Source organism: Canis aureus, chromosome 3 (assembly GCF_053574225.1).
Source record: "Canis aureus isolate CA01 chromosome 3, VMU_Caureus_v.1.0, whole genome shotgun sequence".
NCBI lineage: Eukaryota > Metazoa > Chordata > Mammalia > Carnivora > Canidae > Canis > Canis aureus.
In genome coordinates this window covers 80,947,549-80,965,912 of record NC_135613.1, presented here as the reverse complement: position 1 = coordinate 80,965,912, position 18,364 = coordinate 80,947,549, and the positions used below count along the sequence as shown (strand labels likewise).

General features: G+C 38.3%; 1 protein-coding gene across 4 annotated transcripts in view; it reads right to left on the bottom strand.

Annotated features, from left to right (window-relative positions):
• Positions 1–183: 183 nt before the first annotated feature.
• FAM118B (family with sequence similarity 118 member B) overlaps positions 184–18,364 on the bottom strand; it is a 46,637-nt gene continuing 28,456 nt past the window's right edge. For 3 of the 4 annotated variants that reach the window (XM_077894112.1, XM_077894113.1, XM_077894110.1), the window contains exons 4-8: positions 11,248–11,475; positions 8,383–8,511; positions 6,491–6,776; positions 967–1,026; positions 184–714 (exon numbers count right to left, since the gene is read on the bottom strand). In XM_077894112.1, coding sequence (XP_077750238.1) covers positions 701–714; positions 967–1,026; positions 6,491–6,776; positions 8,383–8,511; positions 11,248–11,475 — 717 coding nt within the window. In that variant the 3' untranslated portion in view covers positions 184–700. The remainder of the gene's footprint in view (positions 715–966; positions 1,027–6,490; positions 6,777–8,382; positions 8,512–11,247; positions 11,476–18,364) is intronic. The other variant, XM_077894111.1, reaches the window with a different exon arrangement.

Genomic DNA, 18,364 nt, shown 5'->3' with positions numbered 1-18,364 from the left:
GCTTCTAGGCCTTATGGTAAGAAGGGAAGTAAAACAGGAATTGATAATGTTTGTCTAGAGAGTAAGATCACCCACTTCAGTGTGAAAGAGAACTTTTAAATTGAGTTACAAAAATTAGGCTCATTTTGTGCCTTTGCAAGTTTTCTAAAGGGACTCTAAAAGTAGAGCCAGGGCCCTGGGAAGTAAATGAACAAGCTTTTAATACAGCTCAGTTATGTAAAATACTGTACACTGTAAAAGGTCTAGAAAACTAGAGCTTCAAGTCATGTTTTAAAAAAGCCATTAAGCTTAATTGAAAAACCAAGTATAGAGTACAAAACAGCAACAAGGGCCATGGTGATCCCGCGGCATCTAGCTCCCAAGTCCTTCATGCAGGGCTGTAGCCATAGTCAGTGGAGGTGTCACACTGATGTGTTGTGTGGACACAGGCATGTCCAACCCAGGGATGGGGGTGCTGCATTGGGTCCCGTTGTCACTGGGGGATCCTTGAACTGGAATAGGCCGCAGAAGATCAAGAACCAGTGGGCATGAAGGATTGAGCTGGAACACCCCCCGACCCCCAACTCTACTGCCAACCTTCAGCCTCTGGGTTTTGGTACTTCCATGGAGCTGTGTTGGGCTCTTGTAAGTTTACTTGCTAAATATTCTCCACAGTCGGGCCTGACAGCTTGGTCTAATGGTGATGATTTCTCTAGTCCTCTCATGTTCTACAGTCTGTGGAGAGAAAAGAGAGTAAGATGAAGGCTCACGAAACACACATCTGAAGCTACAAATATTTAAGTCAATCTTAACTCTTCAGAAGACAAGATATCACAGATACTAGGAATCTTGTGATAGACTCAATAGGAAAACACAGAAACTTAACAGGCAGGAGGTAAGTCACTTCTCCAAGGTCCTAACCAAATCCCTGGAAAACATTTTCTGCCAATGAAACTGACACAGACAGTAGAACAGGAAATAGTATACCTCTTATCTCACTGTGTGCCGCTGATGAGCCATTTAGCTGACCTTCTCTCACCATCCCTGCTGAACAGAATGCACAGTCAGCATCGGATATTAGACCAGAAAGACAAAACAATAGAAAACCAACCAACTAAAGGGTAATGAAATGACATGGTCTAGAAAGGATGGCATTATTTAGTAATGAAGACATCACAGAAAAGATAAGGAGGTGAGCACAAAGAACTGGGTTAGTCTTCAGATTATATTAAGTAACAAGGAAGCAGTGTGGTCCCTGAGCACACCAACACTGTAAATAAAACATTACATGGGCAAGTGTGCCTGCTGTCCCTAACTTACCTTAAAGGCTACATTTAGGTAAAAATCCAGGGATGGAGACAGGGAGCAGCATGCAAGTGGGCAAATTCAACCAAGGAGAAGAGTGAAAAGTAGCAGATGCTCTCACAACACAAAATGAGTTAAATCTGAGCTACCCAATATGGTGTCATTAGCCACATGTGGCTAAATAGTTTTATGTTAAAAATTCTGTTCCTCAGTCACACTAACCACATTTCTTTCTTTTTTTTTTTTTTAAGATTTATTTATTTTTATTTATTTGTGATAGAAAGAGAGAGAGAGACAGACAGACACAGGAGGAGGGAGAAGCAGGCTCCATGACGGAAGCCCAACGTGGGACTCGATCCCGGGACTCCAGGATCGCGCCCTGGGCCAAAGGCAGGCGCCAAACCGCTGCGCCACCCAGGGATCCCCACTAACCACATTTCAAATGTCCAACTGCCACATGTGGCATTCGGTTGTGGTACTGGACAGGGAAGATAACAGAATATTTCTATCACTGCAGAAAATTCTATTGGACAGCCCTGGGATAGGTAATAGCATAGGAAAAAAAAAAACTTTAAAACTGAACACATGGAAAACAGGAATCAGAAATATGACCAATTAGAGTATAAATAAATAAAAGGCCACGTTCGTACATACAGATTGGTATTGGTATTCCACCCCCTCGTCTTGGAAAGAACTTTAGCAATTGTTATCAACCACTAAAATATTCATGCCCTTTGACCGAATTACACTGAGAACCCATGCAAAGGAAATTACTGGCAAAAGGAAAAACTGTAGGGATGATGATATAATTCATTACAACAGTACTTACAATAGAAAAACAAAACAAAAATTAGGACTTGCCTAATGGGAAATACTGGGTAAACTAACATCCACATTGGATTGTAACAGTCATTAAAAATAGTGGTTATGAAGGCTAGCCATGTGGGAAAATGCGTATGTACCACTGAATAAAGCAACAGTTCTTAAAATTTGTTTACATCTATGAAAAAATGCATAGGGAAAATTAACTGGAAATACACCAACATAACTGCTTATATTATGGTAATGAATTATAAAAATTATTTTTCCTTTCCCCATTATTTGATTTCTCTGAAATAAATGTACTAGAACCTACAGAATCTTTTGAATCCAAGTAACTTTCACTATTTAACAGCGAGTACACTGTACAATGCCAGGAGCATAGCAAGTGTTCAGTGTTTAAGAGGAAAAGACTTCTTACTTCTTACTGGTATGTATCTACAGAGACTCAAATCATAACCAAGGACAGAGAATAAGCTTGACTTGTCTCAAAATGGTTTTTAACCTAAAACTGCTCTGCTAGATTTCAAATCACAAACTCTGCTGACCATTTTAATAAAGCTCCTTGGCCATACTGAAAAATCTTTCATTTTTAAAAATTCAGAATACCCAACTGAGATAGAGATAACTCTGGGGAAAACTGTTTTGGGAGGAAGCCCGTGAAACTAATAAAAGAATGTGTGCCACTCTACAATACTTCTGATGCTTTTTGTCAAGAAAAGAATTCATTTAACAGCAACAGCTGTCCAAGGGGATTTTGTTATTTTTAATTTTAGCAACTTTCTTGGGTAGAAGATCTCAGAACACAGATCAAAAGAAATATGCAGAGCTTGGGTAGGTACCTCTTATTTAATGAAAACAGAGTATGTATAATGGAAAAACCTACTGCAAGTCCTAAGCATGGGCTGACAGAAGAATCTGAGATACTGTAGGACAGCAAAAAATGTATCTCCAAGAAAGAATAGCAAATTGTTTTCACAAAAGAGATAAACCCAAAGGTTTTTTTTTGAAAGGGTTTTGTAAAAACCATAAAGATCTTAGAAAAGAATCCAGGCAGTAACCTCTCTGACATTGTCCGTAGCAACTTTTTTCTAGACGTGTTTCCTGAGACAAAGGAAAACAAAAGCAAAATCAATATATAATTGGGTCTACCTCAAAATAAAAGGCTTCTGCACAGTGAAGAGAACAATCAGCAAAACTGAAAGACAACCTACTGAATGGGAGAAGATACTTGCAAATGCATATCTGATGAAGGATTAGTATCCAAAATATATAAAGAATAAAACCCAAGACCCAAAAAACAATCCCGTTAAAAAATGGGCAAAAGACATGAACAGGTATTTCCCCAAAGAAGACATTCAGATGGCCATTCAGATAAATGAAAACATGTTCATAACTTACTCTAAGGCAAATGCAAATCAAAACTATAATGAGGTTATTACCTCACACCTATCAGAATGGCTAAAATCAACTACAAAAGAAGTAACAAGTGTTGGCGAGGATATGGAGAAAAAGGAATCCTCATGCACTGTTGGTGGGAATGCAAACTGCTGCAGCCACTGTGGAGAACAGTATGGAGGTTCCTTAAAAAGTTTTAAAAGTCTTTTAAAAAGTTTTTTAAAAAGTTAATAACAGAACTACCTTATGGTCCAGCAATTGGACTGCTGGGTATTTACCCAAGGAATAGAAAACACTACTTCAAAGGGATGCCCTTATGTTTATAGGAGCATTATTTAAATAGCCAAGATATGGAAGCAGCCTACATGTCTATCAATAGATGATGAATGGATAAAGAAGAGGTGGTATATATATATATACACAATGGAATATTACTCAGCTATAAAAAAGAATGAAATCTGGCCATTTGCAATGATATAGATAGAGCCAGAGAGTATAAATGCTAAGTGAAGTAAGTCAGAGAAGGACAAATATCATATGATCTCACTCATATGTATAATTTAAGAAACAAAATAAATGAACAAAGGTGAAGGGGGGAGAAACAAATGAAGAAACAGATTCTTTAAGATTTTATCTATTCATAAGAGACACACAGAGAGGGGCAGAGACACAGGCAGAGGGAGAAGCAGGCTTCCTGCAGGGAGCCTGATCTGGGACTTGATCCCAGGACCCCGGCATCATGACCTTAGTTGAAGGCAGACGCCCGATCACTGAGCCACCCAGCCATCCCAGGAAACAGATGCTTAACTACAGAGAACCAAGCAGGTTACCAGAAGGGAGGTAGGTGAGGGGATGGGGATTAAGAAGTGCACTTGTTGTGATAAGCACCTGATATTGTATGGAAGTTGTGAATCATACTGTATACCTGAAACTAATACTACACTGTAAGTTAACTAACTAGAATTAAACACATTTTTAAAAAGGGCATTTCTGGGATCCCTGGGTGGCGCAGCAGTTTGGCGCCTGCCTTTGGCCCAGGGCGTGATCCTGGAGACCCGGGATCGAATCCCACATCGGGCTCCCAGCATGGAGCCTGCTTCTCCCTCTGCCTGTGTCTCTGCCTCTCTCTCTCTCTCTGTGTGACTATCATAAATAAATAAAAATTTATTAAAAAAAAAAAATAAATAAATAAATAAAAAGGGCATTTCTAAAGTTTTCTGGAGAAAGGGCTGATATAGTTTTTAGTGTTCAGTTATGGTGATGTCTTTTACACATCTTGTTCCATCAAAGCACAGCCATTGATAGAGTTTGTGGAATTTCTCATTACAGGAGAATTCCTCTTGAAGCAACCTGACTCAGAAAAGAAATCAGGGAATAATATTAGGTTTAGGAAAAGTTCTCTCTGTATTAAATTACTGTACTTTATTAGCCCCCTACAATGCATTCGGATTGACAATAAAAATACATATTAACACACAACTTTTAAGAATATATACTACACAACAGCAAAGTTTTAAAAAGCATTCTTCAATTTAAGCTGATACCAAGTTTTACATTTTGTAGGGTTATTGGGAACTTGCCTGGAATAATTAATAAACTGAACTTTGGCTTTGTTAGAACCTGGAGCTAAAATGATACGGACTGTTACCCCTAACATCTATCTTTAACAGTTTCTTTTCTTTTTTTTAAATTATTTTACATATTTATTCATGAGAGACACAGAGAGAGAGGCAGAGATACAGGCAGAGGGAGAAACAGGTTCCCTGCAGGGAACCCGATACAGGATTTGATCCCAGGACACTGGGGTCACGCCCAGAGCCAAAGGCAGACACACTCAACTTCTGAGACACCCAGGCGTCCCTATCCTTAACAGTTTCCAAATAGTATTTAATTTTTTTCCTAGTCATAAAGATAATACATAATTACTGTCAAGAATGCTAGCACAGGGCAGCCCCGGTGGCGCAGCGGTTTAGTGCCTCCTGCAGCCTGGGGTGTGATCCTGGAGACCCGGGATCAAGTCCCACATCAGGCCTCCTGCATGGAGCCTGCTTCTCCCTCTGCCTGTGTCTCTGCCTCTCTCTCTCTCTCTGAATGAATAAATAAATCTTAAAAAAAAATTATTAAAAGAAAAATGCTAGCACAGAAACAAATTACTTAAAAAAAAAAAACAAAAAAAAAATGCCTTAAATCCTTTCACAGAAAGATAATCATAGTTAACTTGTCATTCTAGATATTTTTGAGAAATGTCTATCTGTGCACACACAAACAAAAACAGAATACATCTAAAATTTTGTACAAGTAGGATGGATTATGTGGCATTTTACAACCTCATGTTCTTTACTCACAATATTATGTCTCTGATGTCTTTTTGGGCAGCTTAAGGCTTTATTGTGTTTCATCAATTAAATAAATGCTGATATACTTACAGAATCTCCATTAACGTGAATACTTTAGGTTGCTTCCATATTTTTTGCCATTATATTCTCACACCTGTATCTCTATGCAATTGTGTAGTATAATTGTGCAATTGTCTATCTCCTTAGGAGAAATTTCTAAGATAAATTGTAGCAAGTGGGATTTCTGGGTCAAAAGTTTTCTTTGAAAAGAAAATTTTCAAATTTTGAACATATTTCAAACTTCTGCTTCAGAAAAGCTGTACTAACTTTACCTTCCCATCAACACTACATGAATATATTTATTTCCTCACAGCTATAGCCACAACTGGGTAATCCTTCTTTATGATTTTGAAATCTAAGTTTTTATTGCATTTCACTGATTATTGAGACCGAATATTTTTTCCTTCTTCTTATTTCTATATTGAACTGCTGGAATATGCTTCTGTCCTCTTTCCTATTATTCAAATGGCATTTTAGTCTAACCGGAAGCCTGACCATGACCTCCCTTCATAATATGGTTGGGATTATATTCCACATCACAAATACATAAAGGGCTGAAGAGCTACTGCACTCAGTCTCAAGATGCATCTTACCTGATCTCCCCCGCGTGGAGATCTCACATGTCAGGCGCTTGAAATATTCTGGGAGATCAGCATATTCATTTCCATAGGAGATAACTTTAATTCCTTTGTCCAGCATGTTCTCTCGGAGCTTCTTGAACTCATCCACGTCTCCTCTCCGAACCAACATGAAATGTTCTAAGTCAGATTTATGCTTCACAGCCTCCAGAAAAAGGGCTTGGAAAGTGGTGTCATCCACAGTCCAGCCGCAGCCCAGGAAAAGAAACGACTTGTTTTCGTAGAGTTTCTGAATCTCTCTCTTGCAAGAAAAGAAATAACATGTTAATGACTCCATGAAGACACACATAAGGCATGTCCGAAACAGAAAAGTCAGCAGGGTCTTAACTACAACATTTAACAGACTGTGATGACCAATTAACCACCATTTAAGAGGGTATATTCATCCCACGAAGGAGTCTGATCCTATTTTTTTATTCCTAGAACTTGATGACTGGTCTAAAATTTTATCTTTACCTGCATTCTACCAGTCTCTCTTCAGGCTATCACTGGGCAGGCCTGGTTACAGTTTGTCAGATCCAGAGACCAGAAGGCATTGAGAAGTTTTCAATATATTCTACTCTTTCCATTTTCTGGATCATATTTTTCCTTTTTGATTTACACAATGAACCACAGATCACCAAAGAAGACAATTCCATCACCAGATTTGCCCGCCCCCCCAAAAAAAGTCTACACACTTACAACATCAATATGTATGTGTGTATCTGTACCTATATATGCGTATACGTATACATAAAAACATTAGAAATGATTCTGCTTGGGACGCCTGGGTGGCTCAGTGGTTGAGTGAGTTGGCTCAGGGCCTGATCAGGCTCCCTGTGAGAAGCCTGCCTCTCCGTTTCTCTCATGAATAAATAAAATCTTTAAAAAAAAAAGGCAGGGGGACGCCTGGGTGGCTCAGCAGTTGAATGCCTGCCTTCGGCCCAGGGCGTGATCCCGGGGTCCTGGGATCGAGTCCCATATTGGGCTCCCTGCATGGAGCCTGCTCCTTCCTCTGCCTATGTCTCTGCCTCTCTCTCTCTCTCTCTCTCTCTGTGTCTCTAATAAATAAATAAATAAAACCTTAAAAAAAACTATTCTGCTTAAGGGATCAATCACTTAATGTCAAGGATAGATGCAATTAAAACACATGTCAGGGAAAGTATAGGTGAAAAAATGTTCTGTATGCTTTAGAGAGTATCACATTTTCCCGTCTTTCTTTTGCTGCACTATGAAAAGATACTATCATTCTAAGTGACCCCATCCTGAAAACAGCCAGTATACACTGTTCTCAGAGTTGGGGGCCAGTGAATTTTCCCCACATACTGGGGAACGCTAGAGTGTGCTTCTGGTGCTAGAGAGCACTCTACACACACGTATGAACAAGCCTAAAACTTGCATCCACAAAAAGCAACAAACTTTTCACAAAGGTTTTTTAATCCTGCCTAAAATTAAAAAAATATTTTTGCACTGAGCCACAAGTGTGATAATTCAATATAAGCCCATTACCATTCATATACAGGGTCTTTAGAATGTATGTTCTACGAGTGACTGGTCAGTAGAAAGGTGCATATGTTGTTACTGGCAGAGGGGTTTAATACTATCATAAACCAAACAATGAAGGATAATAATGCAAGGATGATACCAAGGACAGAGGGTCAACCAAGAACAAAGTAAAACCCTCCAGCTTGACTCCTGAAGAAATGTTCTACATTTCCTAAGCTAGCATGCAGGACCACAAGCTAAGCAGCACAGAAACAATGTTTCAACGTCCAATTTTAACTCATGGGGAAAATGTTATCCTGTGAAGACCAACTATATATTCAGAGGTTTCCTGGGAAGGCTTTCTGGAGACCAGCAGCACTCACCATCACTTCAGTGTTCCTGAGCACATTCTGATACCCTGCTGGATGGAGGACAATGCCACTAGGATTGGTGTAGACCCCATGGATGTGTAAGACACTCAGCTTCCGCTTCTCCTGAGCCCACTCTAGAACCTGTATAAGACAAATACAGCTCAACCAAGTTGGCAGGGCTGAGGTTGCTTAAAGCTCCCCACGAGCGTGAGGCTGCTTGACAGACTAGGCCGCTGGTATAACTCTTTATGATTCTGTAAGGTAAGAATGCAAAACCCAGTGTGGACTCAGTTTCCATTCCAGGCACAGATGCTGGGACTGATGGCAGCATGTCTGGTGATTTCTCTTTGAAAGTAACCATCAAAAACCTAGAAATTACTTGTCATTATTTGTGGAAATGCCAGGGCTCTTACCATGGGTGACAAACATGACAGCTACACATGACTACGACTGTTTCAGTAACGATCCCCAAGGAATCAAGCCTCCCTATATCCAGGCCCTGGGTAGTCCCTTTCCACACTTACTCCAGGCTTGGCCATTGGCTTGCTTCAGCCAATGGGGCATTAGCAAACAGGATGCAAGCAACAGCCTAAAAAAAATGCTGCCATGACCCTCATTTCTCTTTTGTTGCTTTTGGAATCTGGCACCACGTAAGTAGCCTTGGCTAGCTTGCTAGAGGTGCGAGGCCTAGACAACTGCCTGCACCAACAGACATGGAAGCAGGGTCATCTGATACCACCGAGCCTTGGTCTAGACGCCAGATGACGACAGCCATGTGGGTAAAGAACAAAACCAGCAGAACCCCCAACCTCACTTCTAAGCTTAGCTCAAATTGCTCATTCACATTATCACGTGCAAATAAAATGTTTGAAGCCCCAAAGTTTTGGGGTGGTTGTTTATGCAGCTGGTAAGCAACAGAAGAATCACTTCATTCAGTTCCCTGAGTTACCTAAAAGGCTACCAACGAAGAACAATCATTTAGATGACAATGAGGGAAATACGGCCACCTGGATGCCACCATTCCATTTTCTCAAGGAATTGAGAAACCATAATTTCATTTTCATGACATTCTAAGGAAATGAGGTATGGGTTAGGAAAAATAGTGAGGAGGCACAGAGATGCTGAATGTTATCAGGCCCCATTCTAACCATCTGTCAATGGCTCTATCTACGAGATCTCAATACCGCCCTCTTGTGGACTAAAACTACAAAGCAAATCTTGAGGTTCCAGGATGAAAATGCTAAAGAGGGACCCTGGTTGGCTCAGTGGATTAAGCATCTGCCTTTGGCTCAGGTCATGATCCCAGGGTCCTGGAATGGAGCCCTGGATGGGGCTCCTTGTTCAGCAGGGAGCCTGCTTCTCCCTCCTGCTCCCCCTGCTTGTGCGCTTTTAAATAAGTAAATAAAATCTTAAAAAAAAAAATGCAAAAGAAAGGAGCGAGTCTGAGAAATACCCTTAACTTTGAAAAGGCCTTTATGCTTCTATTGCTGCTCATAATCTTAGGAGATTATATCAGAAACATCACAGAAGTTGTGTCTCGCCATTAATTTCTGAATTTCATTCAATCATCTATGGATTCAGAAAAGTATTTACTGAACACCTGCTACATGGCAAGTACTATATTAGATGTTAGGGTAAGAAGGGCTGACATGGTATCTGTGAAAATTGAGTAGCTATTTCCATGAAATAAACAGCGAGAAAACAAACCAAGATAAAAACTGAAAGTTACAGTAAGTGCCATGTAACAAATGGGCAAAAAAATAAGGACAGGTCCCTTCAAAAAATATAAGGGCAGGTCAGAGAGGCCCTCTTAGAAGTGATACTTGAGACTTACATGTGAAGAAGGAACTTACCATACAAAGCATGAGCTTATTAGTAAGTAGAAAACATGCCAACCAGAGATAATAGGTCTTCACGGCACCATTTCTTTAAATTTGATTTCTTTTTAAAATTTGATTTCAAGGTCAGCAAAATCACAAGAATAGTATTGTAGCTACTACCCTGGCAGAGGCAGCACTGTGACAATAAATGCCAGTGGGTAAATCAGTTTTCTATCCAAACTCTATTTATCTGGGCTCTAAGTTGAACACAAAGGCAGGCTTCTTGGAAAACAAAGTGGAGAAGGAAAATTGCAAATGCAAAGCAGGACAAACAAGACTAAGGCATTTTACAACCTGTTTTTTTCTTCTTCAAACATTGTCTCTGACATCTTTTTATGGCAATGAAAATATTTTCCCTTTCATGGCTTTCACTGTATTTCATCAATTAAATACAAGTTAGTATATCTATAAGAATCCCCTATTGGTGCTAAAGTTCAAATTACAAACTCAAATGACCATTTTAATAAAAAAGCCTTATGTTGTTAGTTGACAAAGATCAACAGCTATAATTCAATATTATGGTAAATGGCTTACGTATAGCGTAGGCTATATTAAAAATCACAAAACTCTCTTGAGGTTTCTACTGAACATTAATTAACTTCAACCCAGCTATCACTTGGCTTGAAAGTTGCTCTTCAGAGATAATAGTTTTCATACATTTCCAATAGAGGCCATGAAGAATATATCGTAAGAAAGAACCCTAAATCAGTATTATACTTATCTGATATTAGCAAATCTTAAGGAGATCTTATGGCTCAAATGACTTCCTGTAACCTTGCTCTGAAATTGCATGAAATTGTCAAAACTCACAGAACACTTTTAAGAGCTGTGAATTTGACTGTATTTTATCTCAAAAACCAAAACTAAAAATCCAACTAGGGACAAGAATCTTCCTTCCTACCTCAACATACAAACCAGCAGTGCACAATATACCAACTAGAAAACAGTTTTTCTGATGAAGATACAACTCACTAGAGATTATTCCTTTACTTTTTACCTTTTTCTCATCAGTAAGGTCAAGGGATTCAAGTTGCTTTCCCTGATCTGCTGCGTACAGTTCCAGGAGATTATCAAAATTTGTAGTTAATACCAGGGCTCCATTTTCCATCAGGTGGAGAACTGACTGAAGGAGCTGTTTTCCAGAATCTTCCATCTTTGACTCCAAGTCATCAAATACTTCATATAAACAGTCCTTGAAAAATGTGGATCGAACATTACTAGTTCGCTGGGGAGGGATTAGAGAGAGAAAAATTAATTCCATGTGTTTTGGTAGGTCTTTTGTTTTAATTACAATAATATAGCAAAATTTTGAAGAATACTTGTACTTAAAATAAGGATAAAATATTGTCTACTTCAGAGAGTTACAATAAGAAAAATAGGATGAAACATGGCCAAGTGCTTATTATTATTAGCACAATGCCTAGCACATAGTAAGTGATCAGTACTATTACATCATATGCAAATAAGCATAAGATCTCCAAATAAGCAAGTTTATAGATTGAAGAAAATGGCCTTGGTCAGGAGATGTGAGTTACTACCAGGACTAAAGAACTGGGGTGGAAAGCACAGCACCTACTACCCTCTAATTAGGCCTCAGATAAAAAGACAATATTTTCTGCTAAATTTTCCTCATCCAGGGAATAACCAATAAAAGACAGCTAGCTCTAAAATGTGCTTAATGTCTCTTTTTCTAATTCTGGGTATATTTTATAGTTGTTGATAGATTTAGGAAAAACAGCTTACCTTCTCCCTGTTTTTTCCCCCTAGCATAAATCAGGAGTTTGTTCAGAGGTATGCTAGGAAAAATACTTGCATATAACAAAGGTTATCCAAAATCTGCATTTTGTATCTGTTTTTAAAAATACCAAACACTAATCAGCTCTAAACAGACTTCCTCCTTCTTTACATATAGTTTATGAGTAAGTGCTTTCCCAGTTTCATTCTGAGTGTACATAAATATCACGAGGACTAATGAGGAAACAGAATACAAACCTCAGGTAGGAAGACGGTTTTATAACTTAGAAGACAAAGTGGCCCCAGGGACACAGGATTTTCAAGTGGGAACCTAACTGTGTAATGTGCTGTAAAAAATTTCTGATCCCTATCTTGTTCCTGCAAATACCACCCCATTAAGTAGTATCAGAGCAAGAATCAGTTCATAAAGCTCCCAATACTTCCCAAACTCCAAGTAACCACACTTAGTTGCTAGACATGTGGATACTGAGCTCCTCCTGTTTTTCCTCAAAGATGTCCCCCTATCTTAATGGCACAATGCTCAGAGAACGTCCTGTTTCCATGGAACTGCATAAGCAGATTCATAAGATATACTTCCATTTGCCAAATTCCTTTCCTAATTTTTCAAGTATTTTATAAAACTACCCAGTTTTTAAATTATACCTATAAAAAAAAAAAGGTAAATATTTAAACACTGGAAAACTAGAACACAGAGGTGAAACAGTACCTCTGTTTGGTGGTGACATAGCTTGGAGTTTATCTGGTCTGTCAATCACTATTCCATGCAACATCTACAACTAGACAGGCTTCTCATTATACCTTGTTGTCAATGGGCTCAAAGATTCTCTTCTAGTGCTAAATTAGGTGGCATAGCTCATATTTATGTGGCTAAGAATGTGCATCATGTTTAACTTGTCCATTTTCATTATATAATGGCATTAATTACATGACATATTAGCAGCCCATAGGCAACCAAATGTTCATTCAATTGAAATGAATGATCAGAAATAGTGAAAAATTTACAACTATACTTACTGAATTTTACCACATACATGAATCATCAAAAATATGATGCCCCTTTAATGTCTACCAAAATAACTCATCTACCCTACAGTCTTGCAATCCCATTTCTGGGACTATATTGCACAGACAACACTACAAACAAATGAAATGACATATACAAGGTTATCACTGCTCTGTTATCTGTAGTAGTAAAAGACTGGAAACAAGCCATGTATCTGTATGTGGAGACTGAGATGGCCAAGAACCAACATAAAGGAGGCTGGTATGGAAAGATCTCTAGGATATACTCTTAAGTAAAAGAAACAAGGTGCCGAACAATATGTTTAGAATGCTACCTCTTGACATGGGGGATGGAAGAGGTATTGAGATAGAATAAATCTAGTCCTATTTGCTTGTTTTGCAAAAAAGGAACACTGAAAGGATACTCAGAAAGCTAGTATGATCAATAAAAATACAAAGAAATGGTTAAAAAAAAAAGAAAGCTAGTACGAGTGGTGATCTATGGGAGAAGGGTGAGTATGGCAGAGGAAGTAGACAAAGATATGGCGGGAGTGAGAGGTTGCAATGTATGTAAACCTTTTTTCATCATCTTCATTTCTGTAATGTGCATAAATAATAACTATTCAAAAAAAGCAAAACTAAGCTTAAAGTTAAACAATAACTATGGTGATTTTTAAGAACTTCCCTGTTGTGTTTTATGTCTTCCTTTTGTACTCTGATTCATACACAGAGTTATACAACACCATATCCCAGCACCAGTTTAATCATTACACACACAGATAAAAATACCTGAGTATACAATCAGGTAATCATGGGTGTGGAATATTTTCTTGCTTTTAAGGGAAGAAATACAAAAGGTTAAAAAGCCTGGGAATAAATGTTTTAAGTCACTTATTCTAGTTATTCTATTTCTTCGAGTTATTACATCTTGCATATTAACACAGAGAGTTCTAACTGTGCAGATTTCCTCAGGCTTAAAACGAACATCTCTCTCCTGAAATATGTGACGCTAGAACTAAATTTCCCACCAGTAGCCTAAGCAAAGACAAAGGAATGAAAACAAACAAGGAGGTTCCATAGTCAAAAGGAAATGCCAAACTCCCACACAATTTTACGGACATTTTCTTATTCGTTTAAAACAGTGAACTGAATCCAATGCTACTTTCATTTCCTTCTACTCTTAACTCTCTTCTTTCTGACCCCAGATTCAGTAAAAACAAAATCCTGACTCTTTCCCACCATTGTTATTCACATTTATAGTGCACTATGTGCCAAATACTTTATACACATTAGCTCACTTTTTCTTCACCTGAGTTAAGTGGTGTTAGACCAATTTTACAGGTGCAAAAAGATTCTGAGAACTTAAGTGATTTTCCCAAGGTTGTAGTGCATTTAAATGGCAGAGTCTGATTCTGGACCCCAAGTTCTCTGGACTGAATGCACAATGTCATCCCCCTACTAGAAGAAACTGGCTCAGTAGATAGGCCTATTAACCCTGCCATATTACTGCTGTTTTATTCTTTAAATGACAATAAAAGGACAGTTTTAAACATATGTAAAAGTAAAAAGACTATAAAACCGTGTATATACCCATCATCCATTTTCAGTCATTATCACACAGGGCCAATCTTATTTAACCTAAATTTCCCTCCAACACACCCCTGCCACCCTCTCCCCTTGAACGGGTTTTCTCTGAAGCAATTCCCGTGCATCATACTTCTTGCACCTACTTCAATAGAATTTATAAAATAAAACGTTAACTGCGATACTACCTATTACACCTAAAAGAAAAAAGCAGTAATACTAATTCCTATTTGTTTATTTTTTAAAGATTTTACCTATTCATTCACGAGAGACAGAGAGAGGAGGGAGAGGCAGAGACACAGGCAGAGGGAGAAGCAGGCTCCATGCAGGGAGCCCGATGTAGGACTCCATCCCTGGGACTCCAGGATCACGCCCTGGGGCGAAGGCAGGCGCCAAACCGCTGAGCCACCCAGGCGTTCCTTTTATTTTTATTTCAAAAAGATTTTCTTTATTTACTTGACAGAGAGAGCGTGCACAAGCAGGGGGACCAGCCAAGGAAGAAGGGGGAAGCAGGCTCTGGGATTATATAATGAGCAGAAGGCAGATGCTTAACCGACTGAGCCATCCAGGTATCCCATATTAATTCCTTAATATCAAATACTCAGTGTTCAAATTTTCCCAAACGTGTGTGTATTTCAAAGCCTTGGTTTGCCTGTAATTTTTTTTTTCTTACATATCCTCTATTAAAGTCGTTTACAAAATGTGGCCTGTGGACCTTGTGGATCTCTAAGATTCTTTAAGGAATCTGCAAAGTAAAATTGTTTTCATAATAATGTTAAGGTAATTTTTGTTTTATAAACTGTGCTGATATGTGCACTGATGGTACAAAAGCAATGGCGGGTAAAAACTGCTGGTGACCTGGTGTGAATCAAGACAATGAAACCAAGCTGTGCCCAAAATCACTGCATTCTTCACCACCAAAGACATACAGAAAGAAAAAAAAAGTCCAGTTTCACTTAAGAATGTCCTTAATGAAGTAGTAAAAATTATATGTTAAATCTTGACCCTTGGGTGCCTGGGTGGCTCAGTGGTTAGGCATCTAACTTCAGCTTAGGTCGTGATGCTGGGGTCCTGGGATCAAGTCCCTCATCAGGCACCCTGCAGGGAGCCTGGTTCTCCCTTTGCCTATGTCTCTGCCTCTCTCTGTGTCTCCCATGAATAAATAAATAAACTCTTTAAAAATAAAAAAATAAAATTTTGAAATAAAAAATCTTTAAAAATCTTTAAGTAAATCTTGACCCTTGAGCATATGTCCTTTTAAAATATGCACAAAGCACTTCTGCCACAGACTGAAATATGATGGTTGTCTCCAGGCAAAATACTTGTGTGACTGAATTGTAAGCTCAACAATGCACCTTTTTTCATCAAACACTATTTTTATTTGAACAAATGATAGACAAACTATAGTTATTCAGATTTGGGCATTCTCAGGCATTTTTGCAAAAATAAATGAAGTGGAGCCTGCCATTTTGAGGAAAACAAGTGAGGACTGCTGCCATGGTTGCCAATGACAAAAGTTGAGCTTTCATGCAAAATCAGAAGTAAAAAATTTACTTAAATTCAATTTACTTAACATATAGTGTTTTATTAGTTTCAAGGATAGAACTTAGTGATTCATCAGTTACATGTAACACCCAGTGCTCATTACATCATATGCCCTCCTTAATGCTCATCACCCAGTTACCTCATCCCTTCACCCACCTCCCTTCCAGCAACCCTCAATTTGTTTCCTCTAGTTAAGAGTCTCTTAGGGTTTACCTCCCTCTCTGTTTTTATCTTATTTTACTCCTCCTTCACTTCTCCTATGATTGTTTTGTTTCTTAAATTCTACCTATGAGTGAGATCATATGGTATTTGTCTCTCTCTGACTTACTTCACTTAGCATAATACCCTCTAAGTTCCGGGGCACCTGGATGGCTCAGTTAGTTACATAGCTCCCTTTGGCTCAGGTCATAATCCTGGGGTCCTGGGATCAAGCCCTGCATCGGGCTTCTCTGCTCACTAGGGAGTCTGCTCCTTCCTCTCCCTTGGACCCTCCCCCCTGGCTTGTGCTCTCTCGCATGCATGCACACTTTCTCTTTCAAATGAATAAAAAGCATAATACCTTCTAGTTCTATTCACATCGTTGCAAAAGGCAAGATTTCATTTGTTTTGATGGCTAATATTCCATATGTAATGGAATGGATATATATATATACATATATAATGGAATGGATAAAGAAGACATATTTATATATCTATTTATCTGTCGATGGACATCTGGGCTCTTTCTGTAGTTTGGCTATTTTGGACATTACTGCTATAAACACTGGGGTGCACGTGCCCCTCTGAATCACTATTTTTGTATCCTTTAGATAATACCTAGTATTGCAATTGCTGGGTTTTAGCATAGTTCTATTTTTAACTTTCTGAGGAAATTATTACATAATATATATTATTATATTTCTGAGGATATATTATGTGACAACAATTTTGTGTTTTTTTAAGACATATAAGGTTTTCTTTCCTCTTTGTTCTCAAGTGCATCATTTATTCATATAGCCACTTTCACTTTCTGATTAGGGTTTAGATTAAAATGTTTTTCATCCTTTTATTTTAAATAGCTCTACTGAGATATAATTCTCATAACATACAATTCACCTATTTGAAGTGTAAATTCAATGATTATTTATAGATTCAGATACTGCAACTGTCACCACAGTCAATTTTAGAACATTTCATCATATCAAAAAGAAGCCACCTACTCTTTAAATATCACCCTGCCCTCCATCCGTGCTCCAGTCCTCGGCAACTACTAATGTACTTTGTCTCTAACAGATTTCCCTCTTCTGGACATTGTGTATGAATGGAATCATCTAGTATGTGGTCTTTTGTGACTGGCTTCCATTATACTAAGGGTCTTTCATATCACAGCACGTTATCAGCATTGAATTCCCTTTTACTGGCAAGTAGTATTCCATTGTATGAATATGCCATGTTTTGTTTATCCACTTGATAGTTGATGGACATCTGGTTTATTTCCACCTTATGCCTATTATGAATACTGCTATCAATATTTGTTTGTAAGTTTCTGTGTGGACATATGTTTTCATTTCTCTAGGGCACATCTAGAAATGGAACTCCTGGGTAAGATGGTAACTCTATATTTAATTGAGGAACTGCCAGCCTGCTCTGCATTGTCTGCACCATTTCACAATCCTAGGAGTGTATGAGGGTTTTAATTTCTCCACATCCTTGTCAACACTGAACTATCTGACTTTCTTGACTCGAGCCATTTAAGTGCATGTGAAGTTGGTGGTTTTGATTTACATTTTTCTAGTGACTACTGAAGTGAAGCATCTTTTCATGTGTTCATTAGCCACTTTACTTGGAACAATGTCTATTCAAATCCTTTGCTATTTAAAAACTGAACTGTCTTTTTATTATTAATTTATAATAGTTCTTTATGGTTTCTGGATACTACACCCTTAGAAGGTATATGAATTGCTAGTATTTTCTCCTGTTTGGGGGGAACTGTCTTTTCACTTTCCTTATAGTGTACTTTGAACCTAACAGCTTTTACGTTTGGTAAAGTGAAGTAGATCTATTGTTTCTTTTGCTAGTTGTGCTTTTGGTGTCATATTTTTAAAAACTGCTGCCAGATCCAAAGTCATGAAGACTGAAATCTATTTTCTTCCACAAGTTTTATAGTTTCAGCTCTTATATTTAGGTCTTTAAACCATTTTGAGTTAATTTTTGTATACGGTATGAGACAGAGGTCCCATGACCTCTTT